This window comes from Triticum aestivum, chromosome 3A (genome assembly GCF_018294505.1).
Source record: "Triticum aestivum cultivar Chinese Spring chromosome 3A, IWGSC CS RefSeq v2.1, whole genome shotgun sequence".
NCBI classification, from domain to species: domain Eukaryota; kingdom Viridiplantae; phylum Streptophyta; class Magnoliopsida; order Poales; family Poaceae; genus Triticum; species Triticum aestivum.
The window spans coordinates 719,650,711-719,674,907 of record NC_057800.1 but is presented as its reverse complement, the minus strand read 5'-3'; the positions used below and the strand labels follow the sequence as shown (position 1 = coordinate 719,674,907).

General features: G+C 43.0%; 1 protein-coding gene across 1 annotated transcript; it reads left to right on the top strand.

The window, feature by feature from the left end:
* Positions 1-23,060: 23,060 nt before the first annotated feature.
* Positions 23,061-23,750, top strand: LOC123059414 (ATP synthase protein MI25-like). Its single transcript, XM_044481993.1, has one exon. The coding sequence runs from the start codon at positions 23,091-23,093 to the stop codon at positions 23,667-23,669; it is 579 nt and encodes a 192-aa protein (XP_044337928.1). The 5' UTR covers positions 23,061-23,090; the 3' UTR covers positions 23,670-23,750.
* The last annotated feature ends 447 nt before the right edge of the window (positions 23,751-24,197 follow it).

Sequence of the window (24,197 nt, the reverse complement as noted above, 5' to 3'; positions counted from 1 at the left end):
CAGAGTATGTGTATTATTCGGTCCATGCTTGCCCTTCTAGTCCCTTTAGATCTATATCTATCTTACTATCAAAAAGGGTTTTAGGAGGAGCAGAGCAAGTCGCGTTTACAGCCAGCAGTTCTTATGGGCGTAACTCCCTCTAGTATTCCAATAATCTCCTTTCCTCCAATATGTCACTATTATTCAAGTATGCGGCTCGTATTAGTATGCCAGGCGTTTGAGAGACCAGAATTCTTTTCGTAGCCTTCCCTTCAATATGCCATCTTGTCTTGTGGTGCTCTATCCTTCCAAGCAAGCATGTGCTCGGGGAGCACTCCTTTTATCATTCATAAAATATGCTTATCTCTCCTTGGTCGTAAAGCTTCGCTTTGCTTTCATTTACTGAAAATGCCATTGGAGTTTCCAGCCGGGAGGCGCAGTCTCGTACAAGCAACTTCTCTTCCTCTTTCGAAAAGTGGCAAAGCGGTGTCAGGTTGGAAGCCTGCGGGCCAGTCTGTTCTAGCGCCTCATTCTTTACATCCTTGCATTACTCTCTTCCTTTCCTCCTTGCCCTAACTTGAACTGGCTGAAACTAAAATGACCGGACTTTCTAATGATGGCACTGGCTTGGCTGGATCGACATGAACTTCTATTAGGACAGCAATTGTTTTGCCCCTTGTCGAACTTTGACTGAGACATAGCCTTGCTGCTGCGGGGCAGCCGACTTATAATTCTAGTTACTGTCCTTCTTGTTCATGTAGTGCCTGCCCCTCTCCAAAACTCCTTCCCGCACTTGATTGAGCAAAAGATGTGGCTTCACTAATTGAGTTAGGCACATGCACTTCCACTACAGCTTTGAGTTCATTCTTCAGACCCAAAAGAAATTGTGTCACTAGTAGCAGTCCTCCTACATCCAGATCATACAATTTAACCTAGCGGAGCGGATTCAACAACTTAAGATATTCTTCCTCAGAGCCAGTCTGCTCTCTATCATCATCTATCGTCTAAATAAGTAAATAATGACACCGATATAGATCTTGTTGAGGACCCCCATCCAAGCCATAGGAAAGAAAGCCGCTGGAGTGCGACGCTCAAAGCAAAAGTAAGTAATAGGGAAACAAGGTTCTATTAGGCTTGCAGGGCTGCTGCTCTTTGAAAGACGAGGTCTAGTGGAAGAGGCGGGTCGGGCAAGTTGAGTACTCAGATTCGGCGCTTGCTTGACATCTCTCTTTGAATCTGAAACCTGACATGACCATTGATTCCGCCTCCATTGCCGGAAAGGATAACGATGGATCTCTAGCTAGCTCATAGGCAGAGGAAAGGTATACGTTAACAGATAAGGAAAAGTGGATCCGCTACCAAATATGTTGTGGAGCCGTGTTCTCCAGGGAGGTTTGAGGGTTCTTGGGATGGGTTCTATGTTGCTGCCCATTCATTTCCTATTAATAAGGAGATATGTAAAGCCAGTCATTCTATTAAAGAGAACTTCCAGTGGCAGATTTTAGATGGTAATTCGGTGCGATTGTTATAAGACCCTTGGCTCGGTGGGACTACATTGAATAGAAGGCCTATTCCTATGAACGTGTCAGAGCTGTTGGAAGGTTTGTCTCTCTCCCACTATCTCATTCCTAATTGGGATTGGCATCTTAGTTTATTAGCTTTTTTTCTCCCTGATGAGGTGGTGCGAGAAATTTCAGTTGTACCAATTCCTAGAAGCATCTGTTCTAATACTTTGACATGGGGGTCTTCTGTTCACTCTGACGATTAGGATGAAGGAAGTATACAGGGAGGTCTGCCAGCCATTTAATGAGGAAGGTGGTCTTCATTTCTCTTGCGTATGGAAGCTTAAGGTCATTCCCTGCATTCCGTTTTTTTGGTGGAAAACTTATTGGAATAGACTTCCGTGCAGAGAACGAACTTCTTGTCTCAAGGAATTTGCTCCCATTGTCTCAGTGTTTTTTTATGTTTGTGAAGGGGTAGTGGAGGACATAGACCATGTTCTGGTGAAGTGCACAATAGCTAATCAAGTGTGGATGGTTGGTCTTCCTGAACTCTTTGAGCTGGAGCTTTGGACTCTATGAGGTATTGGGTGCTTGCCCTATTGAGAGTATCTTACATTCTCTCTTCACCAGATAGATAGACAAATAGGCAATCCGATAGAAAGATTATGGCTTCCTTACTATTAGCAAGCTCCCACGGGCGATGAACTGCTTCTGACTTCTTCATTCGGTTTGTAGCCATACCGTATAGAGTGAAAAATGCCTTTTTTGGAAGTAGCTAGATTCAAGCAAGCATCCTAGCAAAACGATCTTTTGACAATGGGCTCTGCCCAACACTGGGACTGACTGACTTTATACAGAGATAGAAAAGGCTGCAATCCAAGTTTGATAAGGCGGTTAAAGACATTCATTGTGGTTGGTCATGTTGGTGAATTAGATGAACAATCGATATTACCATCTTGGACTATGAAGTCATCCATCCAAACATACTTCTTAGGTTAAATAGCCAAACATCTGAGTGAGTCAGTCTACCAATGCCTTGTGACTCATGACAGTAGTCCACCAGATCCCTAGTTGCTATTTTTGTCCTTTTGGATACCACCTATTTTCATATTGAAAAGATTCCAGTACCTTCACCACAAACACAAGGCCTGCTGCTCCCTAAGTTGTAAAGTCGCCCGTTTGGTAATCGGAGTGAACCTCTACTTACTCAACTACTAACTCTGAATGTTCTAGCTATCGAAGGATTTCTTTCTTTGCGTATGATGATTGAGGCTCAATTCCTTCCTGAAAGAATAGTAGACTAACAAATGTATCTTACTCGTTCCCTCAACTGCTCGACTGAAAGAAATCTTAGTTCTCATTCTGTTCTTTCTTGTTTTTTCAGGATCCAGGAAAGACTTTCTTTAAAAAGAGGAATCCAGATGGATAGATTGTGAAATATAGTATCTCCTTCGATTGAAACATCAAGGATGAAATAGAGGACTTCTAACTGAATGATTGATGGAATTTAGGTGCGATTCCTAGTATTCAAATAAAAGAACATTAGATTACATATAAGTTATTTGTGTTCCTACTACATTCTATTCTCTATTTCAATCTCATATGAGGTAGCTGGTCAAAGATAGGCTATGTCGACCCTTTCAAACTGTTTTCCATAAAAAACATAAATCCGCTTATGGCATTCACCCAAGCATACAGAGACGGAGGAGAGCTTGCCTGCGGTAAAGGAAGGTTTTACTATGAAGCATACGAGTCTGCTTTAACCAACAGGGGAATGGGAAATACACTCCCCTGTTTGTTACAACTGATGCCCCGCCTATAAGCAGGTAGCTTGTGAGCTATCGATCAATTGTGAATGTTCTCATAGAATTGGATCTTATCTTATTCACATAAGTTTTTCATTTCGTACATGTTTCCAAGAAAGAAATTATGACAACCAATTAAGCATTGGATGAGTCAAAGGCTTCTTCGAGCATTTCCAGATCAACTAGGACAAGACTCAATAAAGTCACCTATGTTGCTGCTTGCTTGACTTTGCTTTTTTGTGTCTACTTCTTTGCTTGTCTCGCCAATGAAGATACTGCATCATCTCTATACTTGCTAGATAACCAACACTTTGCTTCCCATTTCTTTTGCAATTAAATCGATCTCCCAATGCTTATATATGTGGTGCCCCATAGTGATGAATGGAGCAAAAGCTAGGAAGAATTAGGAAGCATCAGCCCGGAATGACCCCAAGACTTATTTGCAGGAATCATAGCCAGCCAATAAAATTACTCTTTTAATATAGCAGCGGTGACGCCATGGATCAAGGAAGAAGGTTTTGTCTTATCCCAGCAGCAATGAGAGCCTCTTTCTTCTCCTGATGTGAATACACAAACCCCTATAGCGTCCGACACCACTCACATACCCTAGAAATTCTTGTTATGGGGCAAGTGAAAGTACTTTGATATGCCCTAGAGGTCTTCGAACCTTGGTATTTCGAATCAAATTGATAGCTTTTTGAATGGCTGCGGTTCCGGGAGTCAAGTCTTTAGTTTACAGGTTCTACATTAGGTTCACAAAACGGATATCAAACAAAGATAGCTGTTGAGGAGGAAGACCTGGATAGGGAGCCGGTTACGAATAAACCTGGGACTAGGAAACCCTGAACTACGAATGGAAACACTTTTTCAAGCAGGGGTAAATGGATCTGGTTAGGAAGCCAGAGATGGAAGAGAGGGTGTCGTGTCGGATCTTCAATCGGGGCAAACAACGGATGCTCGGGATAAAGCTGGACTTCGATTGGTTTTTGATGGATATGAGCTTTCCCTGAATAAGGATCAAAATATGCTTCCTAAAACAGCATGCGCAATGGTGGGCCGAGTACATAGCATAGCGTATATCAAGTATCCAACGCCTTCCGAATAAGGAATGGAAGCCGACTTAATAAAACTACATCTTGCTGATGTAGGTGTAGACAGGTATTCTAAAAGGAGTGACAATATTGGGTGTAAGGATTCTTCTATGCAAACATTGACCACTCGTATGGTAGCCTCACAACCATCTACAAGGGAGACTTCCACCTCAACCTGAAGTTCACCCACGTGGAGCCTTTACTAGTTGGAGTGGTAAGACTACAACCGATCCTCTTCCCCAATGCCAGTGTTGTATGTACCACCTGCCTTCTACCCTAGTCGGCCCAATACCTTCTCCGCAGGGACCTCAACAGTCCACTACTTCTGCTGCACAACCTAGCTCTTCTACACCAGCAGCTATTGCTCCTAATGATCCATCATCAGTTTGCTTCACCTGTCAACCCGAAGCTGCCATTTCCAGAACGGTTTGTGAAGACAACTGAAGACAAGCAGATTGCAAAGTTTCTGGATATGATGACAGATATGCAGATTACCACCCCATCCTTGATGGTGTCTTACAGGTGCCGATGTATACATAGTTCTTTAAGGACCAGCTCGCAAAGAAGCGAACCATTAACGAGCCAGAACTGGTTACTCTTACTAAGGAATGTAGTGCACTCGTTCAAATAAGCTACCTCTCAACTTAGATGAGCCTGCCAGTTTCAGTATTCCATGCTTGATAGGAAGTCAAACTTTCCATGCTTTATGTGGTCTTGGGTCTACTGTGATTCCCTTCACTGTCTACGAGCCACTACCATTGGGTGATGTACGGCCGACTAGCATCACTCTCCACCTTGCTGATCAGGATCTGGTAGACATTTTGGGTGATATCCCTGCGATAGTTGGTAACTTCGCATTTCCAGTTGAGTTTGTTGTCTTGGAGATGTAGGATAAGAGCTTTCCTATTATTTATTTTTGGGGGGAGACCTTTTCTAGCTACTGCAGGGGCTGTCATCGATGTGAAAGATGTTAAGCTCACGCTTCAATTTGGTGAGGAGAAAGTCTCATTTGACATTAGGTATATCTTCCAACTCACCTTCCTCACTGTCCAGACCATAGTAAGCAATATGAAACGAGTCACTTAAGCCCTAGTAAAAGGCTACTCTTTGAATCCCCTCTTTAAGGCATATAAAATTAGTACTCTTCTTGAGCTAGCTTAAGCATATCTCGAGCGAGTGAGTTTCCCTCCATCAAGTTCTAAGCGATCAAATAAGGTCCTTGCTCTTGAGCCAATGCCAATACCAATAGGGAGGGTCTAAACGAAGGATTCAAAGGAGGTTACCGGTTAAGGGCAAATGGAATCTCTGAGCCAGTTGGAGAAAAAAGGTAATCAAAGAAAGTTTCAGTTGGACTTTCCCTGCCAACCCTACCCAAATTTCATACCCTGCGGTTTTCGTTCCTCTATTGATATTTCGTTCCTCGAATCGAAACTTTCTTTGTCGAGGATCTCTGGTTTAGGGTACTCCATCAAGTTTCATTTTCTTCTTCTAATGGCTATGTCCATCTAAGGTGGCTATTTGAGCGATTTAAGTATCGCGGTTGTCTTGAGCTCTGGATTGATGGACGGAAACCCAGGTGTCGGTGTCAAAACTGGTGGATCTCGGGTAGGGGGTCCCGAACTGTGCGTCTAGGATCGATGGTAACAGGAGGAAGGGGACACGAAGTTTTACCCAGGTTCGGGCCCTCTTGATGGAGGTAAAACCCTACTCCTGCTTGATTAATATTGATGATATCGGTAGTACAAGAGTAGATCTACCACGAGATCAAGGAGGCTAAACCCTAGGAGCTAGCCTATGGTATGATTGTTGTGTATATTGTATATCTATCGACTAGCCTGGCCTCGGTTTATATAATGCACCGGAGGCTTAGGATAACAAGAGTCCTAGCCGAATACGCCGGTGGGGAGAAGTCCTTGTCTTGATCGCCAAGTCTTGTGGAATCTTCCTTGTATGCGGCAGCCGTCTGAACTGGCCCATGAGTATATGGCCACGGGGGTCCTCGGCCCAATCTAATAGATTGGGAGACGACATGGTGAGTACCCCCCTAGTCCAGGACACCGTCAGTAGCCCCCTGAACCGGTATTCAAGTTAGGGACGCTCCTCGATTCTTCCAAACTGTTCTTCACCTTCGGTTGCCGGTCTTGAAAACTGGTTCAACAAATCTTCTTTATCTTCGATCTTGAGGATCGCCGAAGTGCATTCGACGAGTTTACACGTCGGGTATCCGAGGAGCCCCTTTAAGTTTCCAGCCTTTATCAATGCCTTGTTTATTTTTATGCCACACCTCGGGTTTGAAGTTGTTCCCGGGAGGCAGGGTCCTCTTGCGTCTGAGCTCCAACGCTGGACTGCATTCGAGGTATCTTATGCAGCCGAGCACCAACGCCGGACCGCTTCCCAGCTCTAGCGCCGGAATGTATCCGAGCTCCAACGCCGGACTATGTATCCGAGCTCCAATGCCGGACTGTATATCCGAGCTCCAACGCCGGACTGTGTCCAGGCTCCAATGCCGGACTATATCCGAGGTGTCATATCACCTTGGTCCAAAAAAGTTGAAGGAGTTTAGCCGAGCTTAATGCCGGAAATGCCCTCTATGGAGCCAACCACTAGCGCCCGAGCTTTATGCTGGACTGCTTCCGAGGTGGTGCACCACCCTGACTATGGGCTGATTTTTTGTTAATATTTTTTATTGGTGCAATTTATTCTCTGCCGAGATATATAGCCAGTAGCCCTCAAGGTGTGTATCAGTCTAAAACCCGAGATGCACATGAAGGATGACATAAGACCGCTGATCCCAGTAGCCGCTGAGACTCAGGTTGATTTGCAAAATCGGCCTGAGGATCAAGTCCAAGCTCGGCAGAATACTTCGGGACACTAAAAGCGGCGTTCTCAGTCCTCGAGACTCAGGTTGGGTGCGGCCGACCAACCTGAGGATCAAAATCTCCTCGGAAAATTTTCTGCATTGGACAAGCAATGCAGTAGCCCCCGAGACACTGGTCGGGTGGCAACACCAGATCAGGGGATCGATGTGCCCCTTTAATATTTGTAAATAATAAGCCCGAAGCCCAGTAGCCCCCGATCCTTAATGCGGGCACGGGTGGCCGAATTAAGGATCAATATCCATAGTAAAATCACAAATTATGTGTAATGACTCTATGTATCCAAGTACTTTACGTCATTAATGCTCGGATCCGCATTGTACAAAACTTTGTTGACCGACCATCGGCTTCCGCCTCCTCGGCCAGTAGCCGAGGAGTGTTTGTCCTACTTTATAAAGCCTTTATGAGGGAAAAGATTTACAACAAATAAGGCAATCTGGCCATACGGTTTTATAAACAAAGGTACGCAGAGAGTTATATTACTGTTTAACAGAAGAAATGTCTTCCAAAGAAAATAGTCGCGCTATCGGTTCCTTTATTTGGGTTGTCATGCTAAGCATGATCATTAAACCTCAGCTCTAATGTAAGAGCAAAATATTGAGGATTTAGTTTGGGAGGCCAGTTAATAGCCCCCGGTAGTGTTCGGCGAGAGTCGGGGTCAAGCCGTAAACACTTAAGCCAATGTTATGAACGGCCCATCATTTAACATAGTCATCGGTTCGCTGACCAGTTTACGCTTATTGTGAAAGTCAGTTTTCGGCTTTCTCCACTGAGGTGCTTAACCGTGTGAGCTGGAAACACAATCGCAGTGGTTCTCCCTTTGCACGCACAAAACGGAACGTAGGAAGCAAGTGCGGGAGTCGGGCAACCCAACTATTGACCGAAGACACAATTCGAAACCGATGCATATATAGCAATATCTGAGAATGTTTTTGCCGAATCCCTAAAGGTGTCCGGCGTTGCACTGTGATACTAATGCTAGAAAAGCACAAATAGTTTAAAAGTGCCAAAAAGCTTGGAAAACCAAGAAACGTCAGTAAAAACATGATGTCCGAACAATATCAAGTGTTCAGTGCCAATCCGAAAGTTGGTCTTAGAAAAAAGAAGTGCTTCTGTCGTGCTTTAACATGATACATCCTATCTCAAGACTTCGAGCGGGTCAGCCTATGGCTTCAACCTCCTATCCCGAGGGCGGAGTACTTCTCATCAGGCCAGTTTAGCAAACTAAACTCTAGCGGCTTTGAGAGAGAAATTAGGCTCCTCGGCTAGTGACCGCACACTCATGTCGAAAAAAGGAGTGATAAATAATAATAAAACTTTGCAATGACTAAGAAGAAGAACACTTATTATAAAACGGCTCAAATAAACTTAAGAGCCCCCAAGTGACTTGGGTAGAAGAATGATTGCATGTACCGAAGTACTTATATCATATCTATGTTCAACCGAACTTTAAACGCGTCCTAACCGACCGTCAGCTTCTCCCTCTTCGGTCAAGGACCGAAAAGTGTTATGTACTCCATCGGTCGAGAATATCGACGGTGTTTCCAATAACCAGGCAATCAAGCCATAAGGCTGTAACAGACAAAGCGCGCTCAGGAAACTTATGCTATATTACCGTGAAGTGTAAGAAGCATCTTTGAAGAAAATAGTACCCCCACCGATACCTTTCTACGGTGCTCATTGTTATTATGAGACTTGTGCAATAGATTTTTTGTACTCATGAGTTCCGTTGTGTGCCGACCATCATTGAAAACTATAAGAGCGCTAGCTTTCGGCTTCACCCAGTCTGAGGTCCGGCTCGGGTGACCCGATCGTGACAATCGCAGAGGTGCTCCCTTTACTCCCTAGCCGAACAATCGGGAACGTAGGGGTAAACACAGGAGCGAGGCAACCCAGCTTGCAAATCGCTTAAGTCAATATGGTGCATATTGTGGCATAATACACGAACAAGGAACAAAGCCGTACAAGTATAATCATATGCAAGAGGAAAAGCTTCATAAAGGAAGCCCCCAAGTGAATTGGGTCCTTGAATTTGTGTGTCACAAACAAAGTTTGGACAAGGACATTTTTTTACAAGCAACTTTTTTCCAAAAATGTATAATGCTTGGTCGAACCGAACACAAGTTAGAAATTAAAGCTTTGAGCATGAAAGTGACTTAGCTGGTTAATGTGTTCGGTATTGATGACACGGTCCAAGCTTGATGCGGGGCAAGGTTCCATCCCCCAAGCTGGTCCCGAGATGGCGGAGCGAAGAGCTCGACACGCCGAAGTGGTGACATAGCACGGTCAATGCAGACCGGCAGAGTGACGCCGAAGTCCCCGGATCATTTTCCTGTGCACAAAAAATAGTGCAAACCGGAGATAATAGTAATAATGATAATTAAAAAAATGTTGCATAATAAATAATTTATGCAAAGTGAGAAATAGAAGAAATATGGCCTGGCGCCGAAGTCAATGTCGATGCAGGGCGTTGGCGTGATGTAGTAAAGGCGTGGCCAAGCCTGGATTCACAGGTCGGTCCGAGCTCCGGATGCGGCGTTCGCTGGACTATGTACGGAAACTGATCGAACCACCACGCGACTGTCATTAATGCGATCACCATTTGATAGACCTGTGTACATATCATGGACAAACCAGAGTAATAATTCCTTGGGAAAAATGAACCCAAACAAGCAAAAAATACTGGGATTAATAGCACCTGGTTTATTTGTTGTAGCAATCCGAAGGAAGGTGATTCCCAAAATTGGGACTTGCTCCGCACACCCATTGCCTGATGGGCGATAAAACGACGGCATGGCAATGCTGGTAAAGGTTGACTCGCCGAGGCAAAGCCCTCGGCTCAGCTAACGTGACGGAGCTGGTCGGCTAGTGACGCCGAAGTGTCCGGAGTAGGTTGATGAAGATATGGCGAAGCCCCCGGTCCAGCCGAGGTGTCGAAGCCTCGACATCAGCCGATGAGTCGAAGTAGGTCGCCGTGACGGACACCAGCTTGAAGAAGCAATAGTGCGGCCCTGTCGATGCAGGTCGTGACGTGGTCGATGCCGGCTTGATGAAGCGACCATGCGGCGATGCCTGAATTCCCGCTCCGTGTAATCCGTGGGGCGGTGATGTTGATGATGATTTATCCTTCGCGATGCCGGACTCTTGTTCGGCTTGCCGAGATGATGATTCGAAGAAAACGAGCTCGGCTAAAGTGACGACATGTCTAGCGTAGGTCGGCAGCCGTGGAGTAATATTGCCGGACTGGTTTGACACCAGCATGATGTTGAAGATCATGTTCAAAAGATCTTAAATTTAGTGGGATGTGTTCGGGAACGAAACACAATACCCCATACAAAACTTCCTTCAAAAGGGATGTCCGAAATCCCGTTCATAAAAAAGATGAACTCGGGTCGGATTCGTTTTCGCGCAGAAAACAGATCCGAAAAGTGATGCACTAATCGGAAGGTTTCTGGAGTTTGGACGGTCGGATCGAGCTGAAATTTTGAGAGGTGGTAGATATAGGAATTCCACAGCCAATCAACGGTTGGATCTTCCAAAGGACGTCCGAGCTAGAAGCTGGACACCACGCCCTAAACTCATCCAAATTCCCATTCAGATTTGACAGGGCTCCGGTATATCGTGGATTGCCAGAGATTCCTCCATCGAAACTCGACGAAATTTTCCAGGGTTGTTATAGTCTCAATTCCGCACAATTCCACCAAAGCGATCATCAAAGCGATACTCGAGGAGGTGGTGGCAGCAGATACGAGTTCACTGTCCAGAAAAACAGCATGGTCGCTTGAGGGCAATGTTGACGTTGAGCCCCCGAGCTCTATGGATGATTCCTCCGTGATCTTGATAGAGATCAAAGTTGATGTTTGATGAAGGCCCTCGTCTGAACATGGTGATCCGAACACGAGGCACAATTCTTGGTCGAACCAAGGTGACCAGTCGAGCTGGTGACGAAGATGCCGAAGTCGCAGTTGATCTGCAGGCGAGCCATCGATCCTTTTGTCGATCACACAGTGGAACTCTCAATGAAAGCACCAATGTCGGTGTCAAAACCGGCGGATCTCGGGTAGGGGGTCCCGAACTGTGCATCTAGGATCGATGGTAATAGGAGGCAGGGGACACGAAGTTTTATCCAGGTTCGGGCCCTCTTGATGGAGGTAAAACCCTACTCCTGCTTGATTAATATTGATGATATGGGTAGTACAAGAGTAGATCTACCACGAGATCAAGGAGGCTAAACCCTAGGAGCTAGCCTATGGTATGATTGTTGTGTATATTGTAAATCTATCGACTAGCCTGGCCTCGGTTTATATAATGCACCGGAGGCCTAGGATAACAAGAGTCCTAGCCGAATACGCCGGTCGGGAGAAGTCCTTGTCTTGATCGCCAAGTCTTGTGGAATCTTCCTTGTATGCGGCAGCCGTCCGAACTGGCCCATGAGTATACGGCCACGGGGGTCCTCGGCCCAATCTAATAGATCGGGAGACGATGTGGTGAATACCCCCTAGTCCAGGACACCATCACCGGGGCTGGGTTCGATTTCAACTCGGAGATAGCCGGGTCTATAGTAAGAGCCGCTTTGTGAACAGCATCGGATGACATAGCCAGGGTAGCCGCAATAGAGCAATTATGCCTTAAGCCCAAAACTCTTCCTTCTAGGGATCAGATCAACCTAAAGCACCATCAGTTATGGATGAATCCACAAAGTCTTTCTACTTAGCTCGTCAAGCGAAGTAGCTATCAACGGCTTTAGCATGACAGCTAGAACATCAAGCCATGGTACACTGCCAAAGCTTCTGCTGTAGTGTAGCACTAGGGTTCGGCCTTCTCCTTGCCGAGTTGCATCGCCCGCATCGTGTTCAATTGGAAAGTCTGGCAAAGGCGCTTCCAACTCCTGGTTCAGGGTCTGAGGTTACCAAACAAAGATGAATCCTGCACAATCAGAGATTAAGCCATAAGATCCCACCCAGAAACTGGAAGAGTCGGGGGCACCTACCGAAGGAGTCTTCCCTCCATCGATTCAATGACAAAAAAGCTCTATTGAGAGGGCCTTTGACAACCCTCTTGAATGTGGCTCGCTCCTAGTTTTTCTTCCCCCACCCGTTCTATCTAGGCTGGTGGCTATACCAGATTTCGTGTCTGATCGAACTTGAAACTAGACCATTGAGCTTCTTAGATTCCAAACCAGAAAGAAGGATCGCACACAAGAAAATAGAGTTGGAATGAAAGATGGGGTAATGATGAACTTTATTCTCCTAGCTGCTCGCCATCCAGCAAGTTACTCTCTTTCAAAAGATGACAACTCAAGATTACCAATCAAAACCAACGCTTTTTCTTCTCCTATAGCTTCATCATTACATGTTTCACTAGTTGTTGGATGTGAGTGATGAGATCGATCCATGGAATTTTTACCTCACTCACATACTTTGGAAGATGAAGAAATTCTCTTATTTGTAGAAAAGTCTTCTTTTGATTAAATCTGGAGAACCCAGTCGAAACTCTGATTCATGTTTGTGGATTTTAATAGCTCTCCTGTCTACCCGGAAATGATCTTCTACCTTTACTGTCTGTGTTCTTTACATATCTTTTGATTGTCTTTCAAATCATTGTGTCGTTACAAATTCAGTGGTTGCAGCCTTGTGAGCAAGTTGTTGCCGGATTGGATAGGAGAAGCGAAACAAAGCTACGAAGGATAAAAATTAGCTGAAGAAGTTAAGAAGAGCATTAGTGAAGCGAGAGGAGGACAAGATGGTTGGGAAGAGGAGGAAGGGGTATTAAGGAAAAAAAGGGAGGCTTTATGTGGGGACCACTGGAAATGCAAGAGCCAGGATAGCGCAAGAACTGCATGGGACAGCTACCGGAGGCCATTCAGGTATACTGGCTTCCTATAAGAGAACTAATAGGAACTTTGTCTGGCCAGGAATGGATGCCTCTCTTGAGGACAGACTGTGATGGTAAAGCAACAACATCAACTCGCAATGGCCCTCGTGCCATGAGACATGGATTTTAGTCGACGTAGATTGGATCGAAAGATCGCACTTCCCCTCTTCTCCTATCGGACTAGTAACTTCCTGATACGTCTCCAACGTATCTATAATTTTTGATTGATCCATGCTATATTATTTACTGTTTTGAATGTTTATGGGCTTTATTATACACTTTTATATCATTTTTGGGACTAACCTATTAACCTAGAGCCCAGTGCCAGTTTCTGTTTTTACCCTGTTTTAGGGTTTCGAAGAAAAGGAAAATTAAACGGAGTCCAATTGACCTGAAACTTCACGGAACTCGTTTTTGGAAGGAAAGAAGCCCAGAAGACTTGGAGTGCACGTTGGGGGCTCCACGAGGAGGCCATGAGGCAGGGGCGCGCCCACCCCCCCTGGGCGCACCCTCCACCCTCGTGCGCCCCTCGTGGCCCACCTGATGTACTTCTTCCGCCTATATATCTCCATATACCCTAAAAACATCCGAGAGCACAATAGATCGGGAGTTCCGCCGCCAGAAGCCTCCGTAGCCACCGAAAGCCAATCTAGACCCGTTCCGGCACCTTGCCGGAGGGGGCAATCCTTCCCCGGTGGCCATCTTCATCATCCCGGTGCTCTCCATGACAAGGAGGGAGTAGTTATCCCTCGGGGCTGAGGGTGTGTACCAGTAGCTATGTGTTTGATCTCTCTCTCTCGTGTTCTTGAGGTGATACGATCTTGATGTATCACGAGCTTTGCTATTATATTTGGATCCTATGATGTTTCTTCCCCCCTCTACTCTCTTGTAATGAATTGAGTTTCCTCTTTGAAGTTATCTTATCGGATTGAGTCTTTAAAGATTTGAGAACACTTGATGTATGTCTTGCCGTGGGTATCTGTGGTGACAATGGGATAACACGTGATTCACTTCATGTATGTTTTGGTGATCAACTTGCGGGTTCCGCCCATGAACCTATGCATAGGGGTTGGCACACGTTTTCGTCGTGATTCTCCGGTAGAAACTTTGGGGCACTCTTTGAGGTTCTATGTGTTGGTTGAATAGATGAATCTGAGATTGTGTGATGCATATCGTATAATCATACCCACGGATACTTGAGGTGACATTGGAGTATCTAGGTGACATTAGGGTTTTGGTTCATTTGTGTCTTAAGGTGTTATTCTAGTACAAACTCTAGGGCTATTTGTGACACTTATAGGAATAGCCCAATGGATTGATTGGAAAGAATAACTTTGACGTGGTTTCGTACCCTACCATAATCTCTTCGTTCGTTCTCCGCTATTAGTGACTTTGGAGTGACTCTTTGTTGCATGTTGAGGAATAGTTATGTGATCCAATTATGATATTATTGTTGAGAGGACTTACACTAGTGAAAGTATGAACCCTAGGCCTTGTTTCCTAGCATTGCAATACCGTTTACGCTCACTTTTATCCCTTGTTACCTTGCTGTTTTTATAATTTCAGATTACAAATACCTTTATCTACTACCCATATACCACTTGTATCACCATCTCTTCGTCGAACTAGTGCACCTATACAATTTACCATTGTATTGGGTGTGTTGGGGACACAAGAGACTCTTTGTTATTTGGTTGCAGGGTTGCTTGAGAGAGACCATCTTCATCCTACGCCTCCTACGAATTGATAAACCTTAGGTCATCCACTTGAGGGAAATTTTCTACTGTCCTACAAACCTCTGCACTTGGAGGCCCAACAACGTCTACAAGAAGAAGGTTGTGTAGTAGACATCAAGCTCTTTTCTGGCGCCGTTGCCGGGGAGGTTAGCGCTTGAAGGTATATCTTTAGATCTTGCAATCGAGTCTTTTAGTTTCTTGTTTTATCACTAGTTTAGTTTATAATGGAAAACTATAAAAAATGGAATTGAGTTTGTCTCATACGCTTCACCTTTTTAATATCTTTCGTAAGTATGATGGTAAGGAAAATTGTGCTCAAGTGCTAGAAGAAGAAATCTATAAAATGTTTGGCACTAAATATTTGAATGATGAGCATGATTGCAATGTTGTTAGTATGAATTCCTTGCATATCCATGATGCTAATGATATGCAAAGCCACAAGCTTGGGGAAGCTATGTTTGATGAAGATGATATTTTTTGTCCCCCAAGTTTTGATGAGCAAATTTATTATAAAAGCATGCCTCCTATCTATGATGATTATTGTGATGACACGTATGCTTTAAAGAATAATAATAACAATGAACCTTGTCATCTTGATCTTAATTTTCAATCACATGATAGTTATTTTGTTGAGTTTGCTCCCACTATTATTCATGAGAAGAATTTTGCTTGTGTGGAGAGTAGTAAAATTTCTATGCTTGTAGATCATGAAAAGAATGCTTTAGGTGCTGGTTATATTGTTGAATTCATTCATGATGCTACTGAAAATTATTATGAGGGAGGAATATATGCTTGTAGGAATTGCAATAATATCAAGTTTCCTCTCTATGTGCTTAAAGTTTTGAAGTTATACTTGTTTTACCTTCCTATGCAAGTTGATTCTTGTTTCCATAAGTTGTTTGCTCACCAAATCCCTATGCATAGGAAGTGGGTTAGACTTAAATGTGCTAGTCATATTCTTCATGATGCTCTCTTTATGTTTCAATTCTTATCTTTTATGTGAGCATCATTGAAATCATCATGCCTAGCTAGGGGCGTTAAACGATAGCGCTTGTTGGGAGGCCACCCAATTTTATATTAGTTCCTTGATATTTGTTCCTGTTTAGTAATAAATAATTCATCTAGCCTCTGTTTAGATGTGGTTTTATTCATTTAATTAGTGTTTGTGCCAAGTAGAACCTTTGGGAAGACTTGGGGGAAGTCTTTGCGATCATGCTGTAAAAAACAGAAACTTTAGCGCTCACGAGAACTGATGCCATTTTTATTTGGAGAGTGATATTTAGTTAAATCTTTTTTCATATGATTAATAGATAAATTCCTCAGGTCCAGCAATTTATTTGAGAATTTTATGAGTTCCAGAAGTATACGTTTGATCCAGATTACTACAGACTGTTCTGTTTTTGACAGATTCTGTTTTTCATGTGTTGTTTACTTATTTTGATGAATCTATGGCTAGTAAAATAGCTTATAAACCATAGATAAGTTGGAATACAGTAGGTTTAACACCAATATAAATAAATAATGAGTTCATTACAGCACCTTGAAGTGGTTATTTATTTTCTTATACTAACGGAGCTTACGAGTTTTCTGTTAAGTTTTGTGTTGTGAAGTTTTCAAGTTTTGGGTAAGGATTCGATGGACTATGGAATAAGGAGTAGCAAGAGAGTAAGCTTGGGGATGCCCAAGGAACATCAAGGTAATATTCAAGGACAACCAAAAGCCTAAGCTTTGGGATGCCCCGGAAGGCATCCCCTCTTTCGTCTTTGTTCATCGGTAACTTTACTTGGAGCTATATTTTCATTCGCCACATGATATGTGTTTTGCTTGGAGCATCAATTTATTTTGCTAGGATTTGCTTTGTGTTATTTAGAAAAATGTTTTGCATCTTTTATTTCAATAAAAGTGGTATTTATAGCCTTTACTATGCCTATTTTAGAAGTCCACATGTTGCTGTTTGAAACCAGAAAGTTTACCGCTGTTGCAATAATTCCCTAGAAAAGTCAGAATGTGATAAAATGTTGAAACCTTTTGCATATTAAGCTCTGATAAATTTACTACAGTGGGAATTTTCTTTCATAATTTTTGGAGCTAGGGAAGTATGGATGTTGCTGCATTCTTTACAGACTATCCTGTTTAGGAAGATTGCTGTTATGTTTGCATTGTTTGCATATGTTTGCTTCTTTAATGCTTCTATTTGAGGATAGGACTATTAAATATGAAGAGGAATTTAGTATGCAATATTGAATAATGATTTTAGTGATTTGCTACAGTAGAGTATGATACGGTTTTTGCAATGGTTTATACTAACTTATCTCACGAGTCCTTGTTGAGTTTTGTGTGGATGAAGCTTTTGAGATTTAGGGAGACCGTGATATGAGAGGAATTAAGGAGACACAAAAGCTCAAGATTGGGGATGCCTGAGGCACCCCAAGATAATATTTCAAGAATTCTCAAGCATCTAAGCTTGGGGATGCCCCGGTTGGCATCCCACCTTTCTTCTTCAACAATTATCGGTTAGTTTCGGTTGATCCTAAGTTTTTGCTTCTTCACATGATGTTTGCCATTCTTAGAATGTCATTTTATTTTGCTTTGATTTCTGTTTGAATAAAATACCAAGATCTGAAATTATTAAATGTTAGAGAGTCTTCACATAGTTGCATAATTATTTGACTACTCATTTGATCTTCACTTATATCTTTCGGAGTAGTTTGTCATTTGCTCTAGTGCTTCACTTATATCTTTTAGAGTATGGTGGTAGTTTTATTTTGAAGAAATAGATGAACTCTCATGCTTCACTTATATTATTTTGAGAGTCTTAAATATCATGGTAATTTGCTTAAAATCCTAATATGCTAGGTATTCAAGATTAGTAAAAACTTTCTTATGAGTGTGTTGAATAAAGTTTGATGCTTGATGATTGTTTTGAGATATGGAGGTAATAATATCAAAGTCATGCTAGTTGAGTAGTTATGAATTTGAGAAATGCTTGTGTTGAAGTTTGCAAGTCCCGTAGCATGCACATATGGTAAACGTTGTGTAACAAATTTGAAACATGAGGTGTTATTTGATTGTCTTCCTTATGAGTGGCGGTCGGGGATGAGCGATGGTATTTTCCTACCAATCTATCCCCCTAGGAGCATGCGTGTAGTACCGAGGTTTTTGATGACTTGTAGATTTTTGCAATAAGTATGTGAGTTCTTTATGACTAATGTTGAGTCCATGGATTATACGCACTCTCACCCTTCCATCCTTGCTAGCCTCTTCGGTACCGTGCATTGCCCTTTCTCACATTGAGAGTCGGCGCAAACTTCGTCGGTGCATCCAAACCCCGTGATATGATACGCTCTTTCACACATAAACCTCCTTATATCTTCCTCAAAACAGCCACCATACCTACCTATTATGACATTTCCATAGCATTCCGAGATATATTGCCATGCAACTTTCAATCATTTCGTTCATCATGACACATTCATCATTGTCATATTTCTTAGCATGATCATGTAGTTGACATTGTATTTGTGGCAAAGCCACCGTTCATAATTTTTTCATACTTGTCACTCTTGATTCATTGCATATCCCGGTACACCGCCCGAGGCATCCATATAGAGTCATACTTTGTTCTAGTATCGAGTTGTAATCATTGAGTTGTAAATAAATAGAAGTGTGATGATCATCATTCAATAGAGCATTGTCCCAAAAAAAAGAGAGAAAGGCCATAAAAAAGAGAAGGCCCAAAAAAAGAGAAAGGCCATAAAAAAGAGAAGGCCAAATAAAAAAATGAGAGAAAAAGAGAGAAGGGACAATGTTACTATCCTTTTACCACACTTGTGCTTCAAAGTAGCACCATGATCTTCATGATAGAGAGTCTCTTGTTTTGTCACTTTCATATACTAGTGGGAAATTTTCATTATAGAACTTGTCTTGTATATTCCAACAATGGGCCTCCTCAAGTGCCCTAGGTCTTCGTGAGCAAGCAAGTTGGATGCACACCCACTTAGTTTCTTTTGTTGAGCTTTCATACATTTATAGCTCTAGTGCATCCGTTGCATGCCAATCCATACTCCTTGCATTAGCATCAATCGGTGGGCATCTCCATAGCCCATTGATTAGCCTCGTTGATGTGAGATTTTCTCCTTTTTGTCTTCTCCACATAACCCCCATCACTATATTCTATTCCACCCATAGTGCTATATCCATGGCTCGCGCTCATGTATTGCGTGAAGGTTTATGAGTTTGAGATTACTAAAGTATGAAACAATTGCTTGGCTTGTCATCGGGGTTGTGCATGATGCGAGCATTCTTGTGTGACAAAAATGAAACATGACTAAACTATATGATTTTGTAGGGATGAACTTTCTTTGGCCATGTTATTTTGAGAAGACATAATTGCTTAGTTAGTATGCTTGAAGTATCATTATTTTTATGTCAATATTAAACTTTTGTCTTGAATCTTTCAGATCTGAATTTTCATACCACAATTAAGAAGAATCACATTGAAATTATGCCAAGTAGCACTCCGCATCAAAAATTCTGTTTTTATCATTTACCTACTCGAGGACGAGCAGGAATTAAGCTTGGGGATGCTGATACGTCTCCAACGTATCTATAATTTTTGATTGCTCCATGCTATATTATTTACTATTTTGAATGTTTATGGGCTTTATTATACACTTTTATATCATTTTGGGACTAACCTATTAACCTAGAGCCCAGTGCCAGTTTCTGTTTTTACCCTGTTTTAGGGTTTCGAAGAAAAGGAAAATCAAACGGAGTCCAATTGACCTGAAACTTCACGGAACTCGTTTTTGGAAGGAAAGAAGCCCAGAAGACTTGGAGTGCACGTCGGGGGCTCTACGAGGAGGCCACGAGGCAGGGGGTGCGCCCACCCCCCCTGGGCGCACCCTCCACCCTCGTGCGCCCCTCGTGGCCCACCTGATGTAATTCTTCCAACTACATATCTCCATATACCCTAAAAACATCCAAGAGCACAATAGATCGGGAGTTCCGCCACCAGGAGCCTCCATAGCCACCGAAAGCCAATCTATACCCGTTCCGGCACCCTTCCGGAGGGGGCAATCCTTCCCCGGTGGCCATCTTCATCATCCCGGTGCTCTCCATGACAAGGAGGGAGTAGTTATCCCTCGGGGCTGAGGGTGTGTACCAGTAGCTATGTGTTTGATCTCTCTCTCTCTCTCTCTCTCGTGTTCTTGAGGTGATACGATCTTGATGTATCATGAGCTTTGCTATTATATTTGGATCCTATGATGTTTCTTCCCCCCTCTACTCTCTTGTAATGAATTGAGTTTCCCCTTTGAAGTTATCTTATAAGATTGAGTCTTTAAAGATTTGAGAACACTTGATGTATGTCTTGCCGTGGGTATCTGTGGTGACAATGGGATACCACGTGATTCACTTCATGTATGTTTTGGTGATCAACTTGCGGGTTCCGCCCATGAACCTATGCATAGGGGTTGGCACACGTTTTCGTCGTGATTCTCCGGTAGAAACTTTGGGGCACTCTTTGAGGTTCTATGTGTTGGTTGAATAGATGAATATGAGATTGTGTGATGCATATCGTATAATCATACCCACGGATACTTGAGGTGACATTGGAGTATCTAGGTGACATTAGGGTTTTGGTTGATTTGTGTCTTAAGGTGTTATTCTAGTATGAACTCTAGGGCTGTTTGTGACACTTATAGGAATAGCCCAATGGATTGATTGGAAAGAATAACTTTGAGGTGGTTTCGTACCCTACCATAATCTCTTCGTTCGTTCTCCGCTATTAGTGACTTTGGAGTGACTCTTTGTTGCATCTTGAGGGATAGTTATGTGATCCAATTGTGATATTATTGTTGAGAGGACTTACACTAGTGAAAGTATGAACCCTAGGCCTTGTTTCCTAGCATTGCAATACCATTTACGCTCACTTTTATCACTTGTTACCTTGCTGTTTTTATAATTTCAGATTACAAATACCTTTATCTATTATCCATATACCACTTGTATCACCATCTCTTCGCCGAACTAGTGCACCTATACAATTTACCATTGTATTGGGTGTGTTGGGGACAGAAGAGACTCTTTGTTATTTGGTTGCAGGGTTGCTTGAGAGAGACCATCTTCATGCTACGCCTCCTACGGATTGATAAACCTTAGGTCATCCACTTGAGGGAAATTTGCTACTGTCCTACAAACCTCTGCACTTGGAGGCCCAACAACGTCTACAAGAAGAAGGTTGTGTAGTAGACATCACTTCCTACTCTCCTCAAGTGAACAATTTAGCCACTATCCTCCCATATACTCTGCTTTTTCATTGCTTATGAACTGGAACTTGTTGGTGCATGGATTTCACGTTTCAGCAGCACTTTGGTTTGTGCATGGTTGTGAAAAGAAGGCTTTCTATACACTTAAATGAACTTCATTGGCGAAAGAAAGAGAAGCTTGCCTTGATAAAGCACAACCTTTCGCATTCCAATAGGCATATATTGTTACAAGGTTATGCCCAAAGGTCTCAAGAACGCCGGTGCTACATATCAATGCGCCATGACTAAGATCTTCGATGAGATAATACATAAGATTGTCGAGTGCTATGTAGATGATCTCGTTGTAAAGGCGGTATCCTATGAAGAACATCTTCAACATCTCAGAATCGTATTCGACCGCCTAAGGCAACATGCAGTCAAGTTAAACCCGTTGAAGTGCGCCTTCATGGTCTCATCAGGCAAATTCCTAGGGTTTGTCATTCGACATCGGGGAATAGAAATCGACCCGAGTAAAATCAAGGCCATACTCGAAATGCCTCCTCCTGAAAACCTTAAGGAGCTGTGTTCGCTTCAAGGGCGCCTGGCATACATCAGGCGATTCATAGCCAATTTTGCAGGAAGAATCCAACCTTTTACAAGAAAAACCAAAAAAGACATTCCATTCTTTTGGGATGAAAACTGCCAACAAGCCCTAGATGGCATCAAAAGCTATCTCCTCAATCCGCCAGTCCTGGCTGCGCCGATACCAGGGAAGGAGCTTATACTCTACACCACGGCCTTGGATGAATCTCTTGGGGCTCTATTGGCACAAGAAAATGAAAACGGGAAAGAGAATGCCCTCTATTACCTCAGTCGTGTGCTCGTAGGAGCTGAACATGCGTACTCTCCTATCGAAAAACATTGCCTTGCACTGGTGTTCGCTGTCAAGAAGCTACAGCACTACATGATAGCACATCGGGTCACCCTCATCTCCAAAGTTCACCCACTTAAATATCTCATGACAAGACCAATGCTTACAGGAAGATTGGCAAGATGGGGCCATCATCCTTACTGAGTTCGACATTGTGTATGCGCCGCAGAAGGCCATTAGAGGGCAAGCGATGGCGGATTTCCTAGCAGCACATCATACATATTTCTACAGTAAATAAAATATTTCCATGGATGGGATTGCACGTAGTCCATTCCACCTTTATCTATCTAGGTTATCCTTCTTTCTTAACAAAGCAGAATGTGATGATCGATCCCTCTATTATGGGATTTATGTTTATACCAAAGCCTCTACTTTAGATATTTACGCTGATGAAGGAAAGCCTTGTTAAAGACTACTACTTTTGACTTCCTTTTTCGTACTCTTCTTTCATCCTCCTTACCAGAACGCTTTTCCTGGTTCAGAAGAATAAGATACTGAAATTGTGGCTTACATATGGAAAATGCCTTCGTCTTGAAGCTACCAATGCACATCATGGTGAAATCATTGTCAATTAATTGTTAGATTCCCCATATCACCCATAGCCACCCAAATCTTTTTTTGCCTCAAACTCTGCTGCCCTATCACTCCTCGATAAGTGTACTTACTCAGGTTGTGCACTTGGCTGAGCGAGATCTTCCCCTTTGGCATGAGAACCGCCTACCTACGCTAACGTAACTAATGCAGATGGCGGAAGTTAGTAGTTCTCCTATGCCAACATGAACACAAACGAAATCGTCGAATTTCGTATAGAAAGAAAAGGAACCACTTCTATTCTCTTTTCTTAAGTATAAGAGGGATAAGTACTTATTCCTGGCCGGCGGTATCATTGCTGCTCCCCGCCTAATGCGGATCATTGTGCAATGCTTATGTGAAATCTCAATCCAAAACTTATTCATTTCGTTGGAAAAACCAACGCCGACGTCAAGATCAGTCTCCTTTCCTTTCAAAAGTGAGGGAGCAGAGCTGAAAAAGATGGAGTTACCTGGAGATGAGATTTCTTTCTACGGATATGAAGGATAGAAATATGCTATTTGCTGCTATTCCATCTATTTGTGCATCAAGTCCGAAGAAGATCTCAATCTATAATGAAGAAATGATAGTAGCTCGTTGTTTTATAGGCTTTCTCATATTCAGTCGGAAGAGTTTAGGTAAGACTTTCAAAGAAACTCTCGATGGGAGAATCGAGTCTATTCAGGAAGAATTGCTGCAATTCTTCAATCCTAACGAAGTAATTCCGGAGGAATCCAATGAACAACAACGATTACTTAGGATCAGCTTGCGAATTTGCAGCACCGTAGTAGAATCATTACCAACGGCACGCTGTGCGCCTAAGTGCGAAAAGACAGTGCAAGCTTTGTTATGCCGAAACCTAAATGTAAAGTCAGCAACACTTCTAAATGCCACTTCTTCCCGCCGCATCCGTCTTCAGGACGATATAGTCACATGTTTTCACTTTTCAATGAGTGAAAGATTTGTATCCGGGTCTACGTTCAAAGCTTCTACCATAGACCTAATTCGAGAAGGCTTGATAGTCCTAAGAAAGGTGAGGGTGGGGGGTTCTATTTAGGAAGAATAAGAAGAATCTCATTCATGTGTTCATGCTAACAGAAGAGCGGATCCAATACACATAAGACTTTTTTTCAGGAAATTCCTAATGTAAATGATGAATTTGGGATGTCATGCCCCACAAGTTAGTTGCCCAAGCGCTCCCTAGGAGGGCAGTCTACCACAAGATAGAGTTTGAGCCTGGAGCCAAAGCCCCAACCCCTCCATTTTAGGTTTTTATCTGGAAAGAATTTCAGGAAGTCATATCGGCCAGATAAGCCTCTGACGGCTCCATATTGATTTTTCCCCAGTTTTCTTTCAGAAGAAGCGGGAGCCATTTTGCATTGAAACTCGGTATCAGCAGAGTCATCTCCTGAGAAAGACTTCTTTCTTATTTATACAAGATTTCAGAGAACATAGTGAAGCCCTCAAAGCGCTAACAAAGTCGTAAGTAGAGAAGTTTTCCAAAAAGATACCTCGTTTTTCCATTAAGTGTGCGTTGTCTGATGAAGAATAACGGGGGAGCCAACTCAATAACCTAGCGGAGGAA

Excerpts from the sequence above, each read along its gene's own strand:
- LOC123059414 (XM_044481993.1), top strand. The coding sequence starts at position 23,091 with ATGAGATTTCTTTCTACGGATATGAAGGATAGAAATATGCTATTTGCT.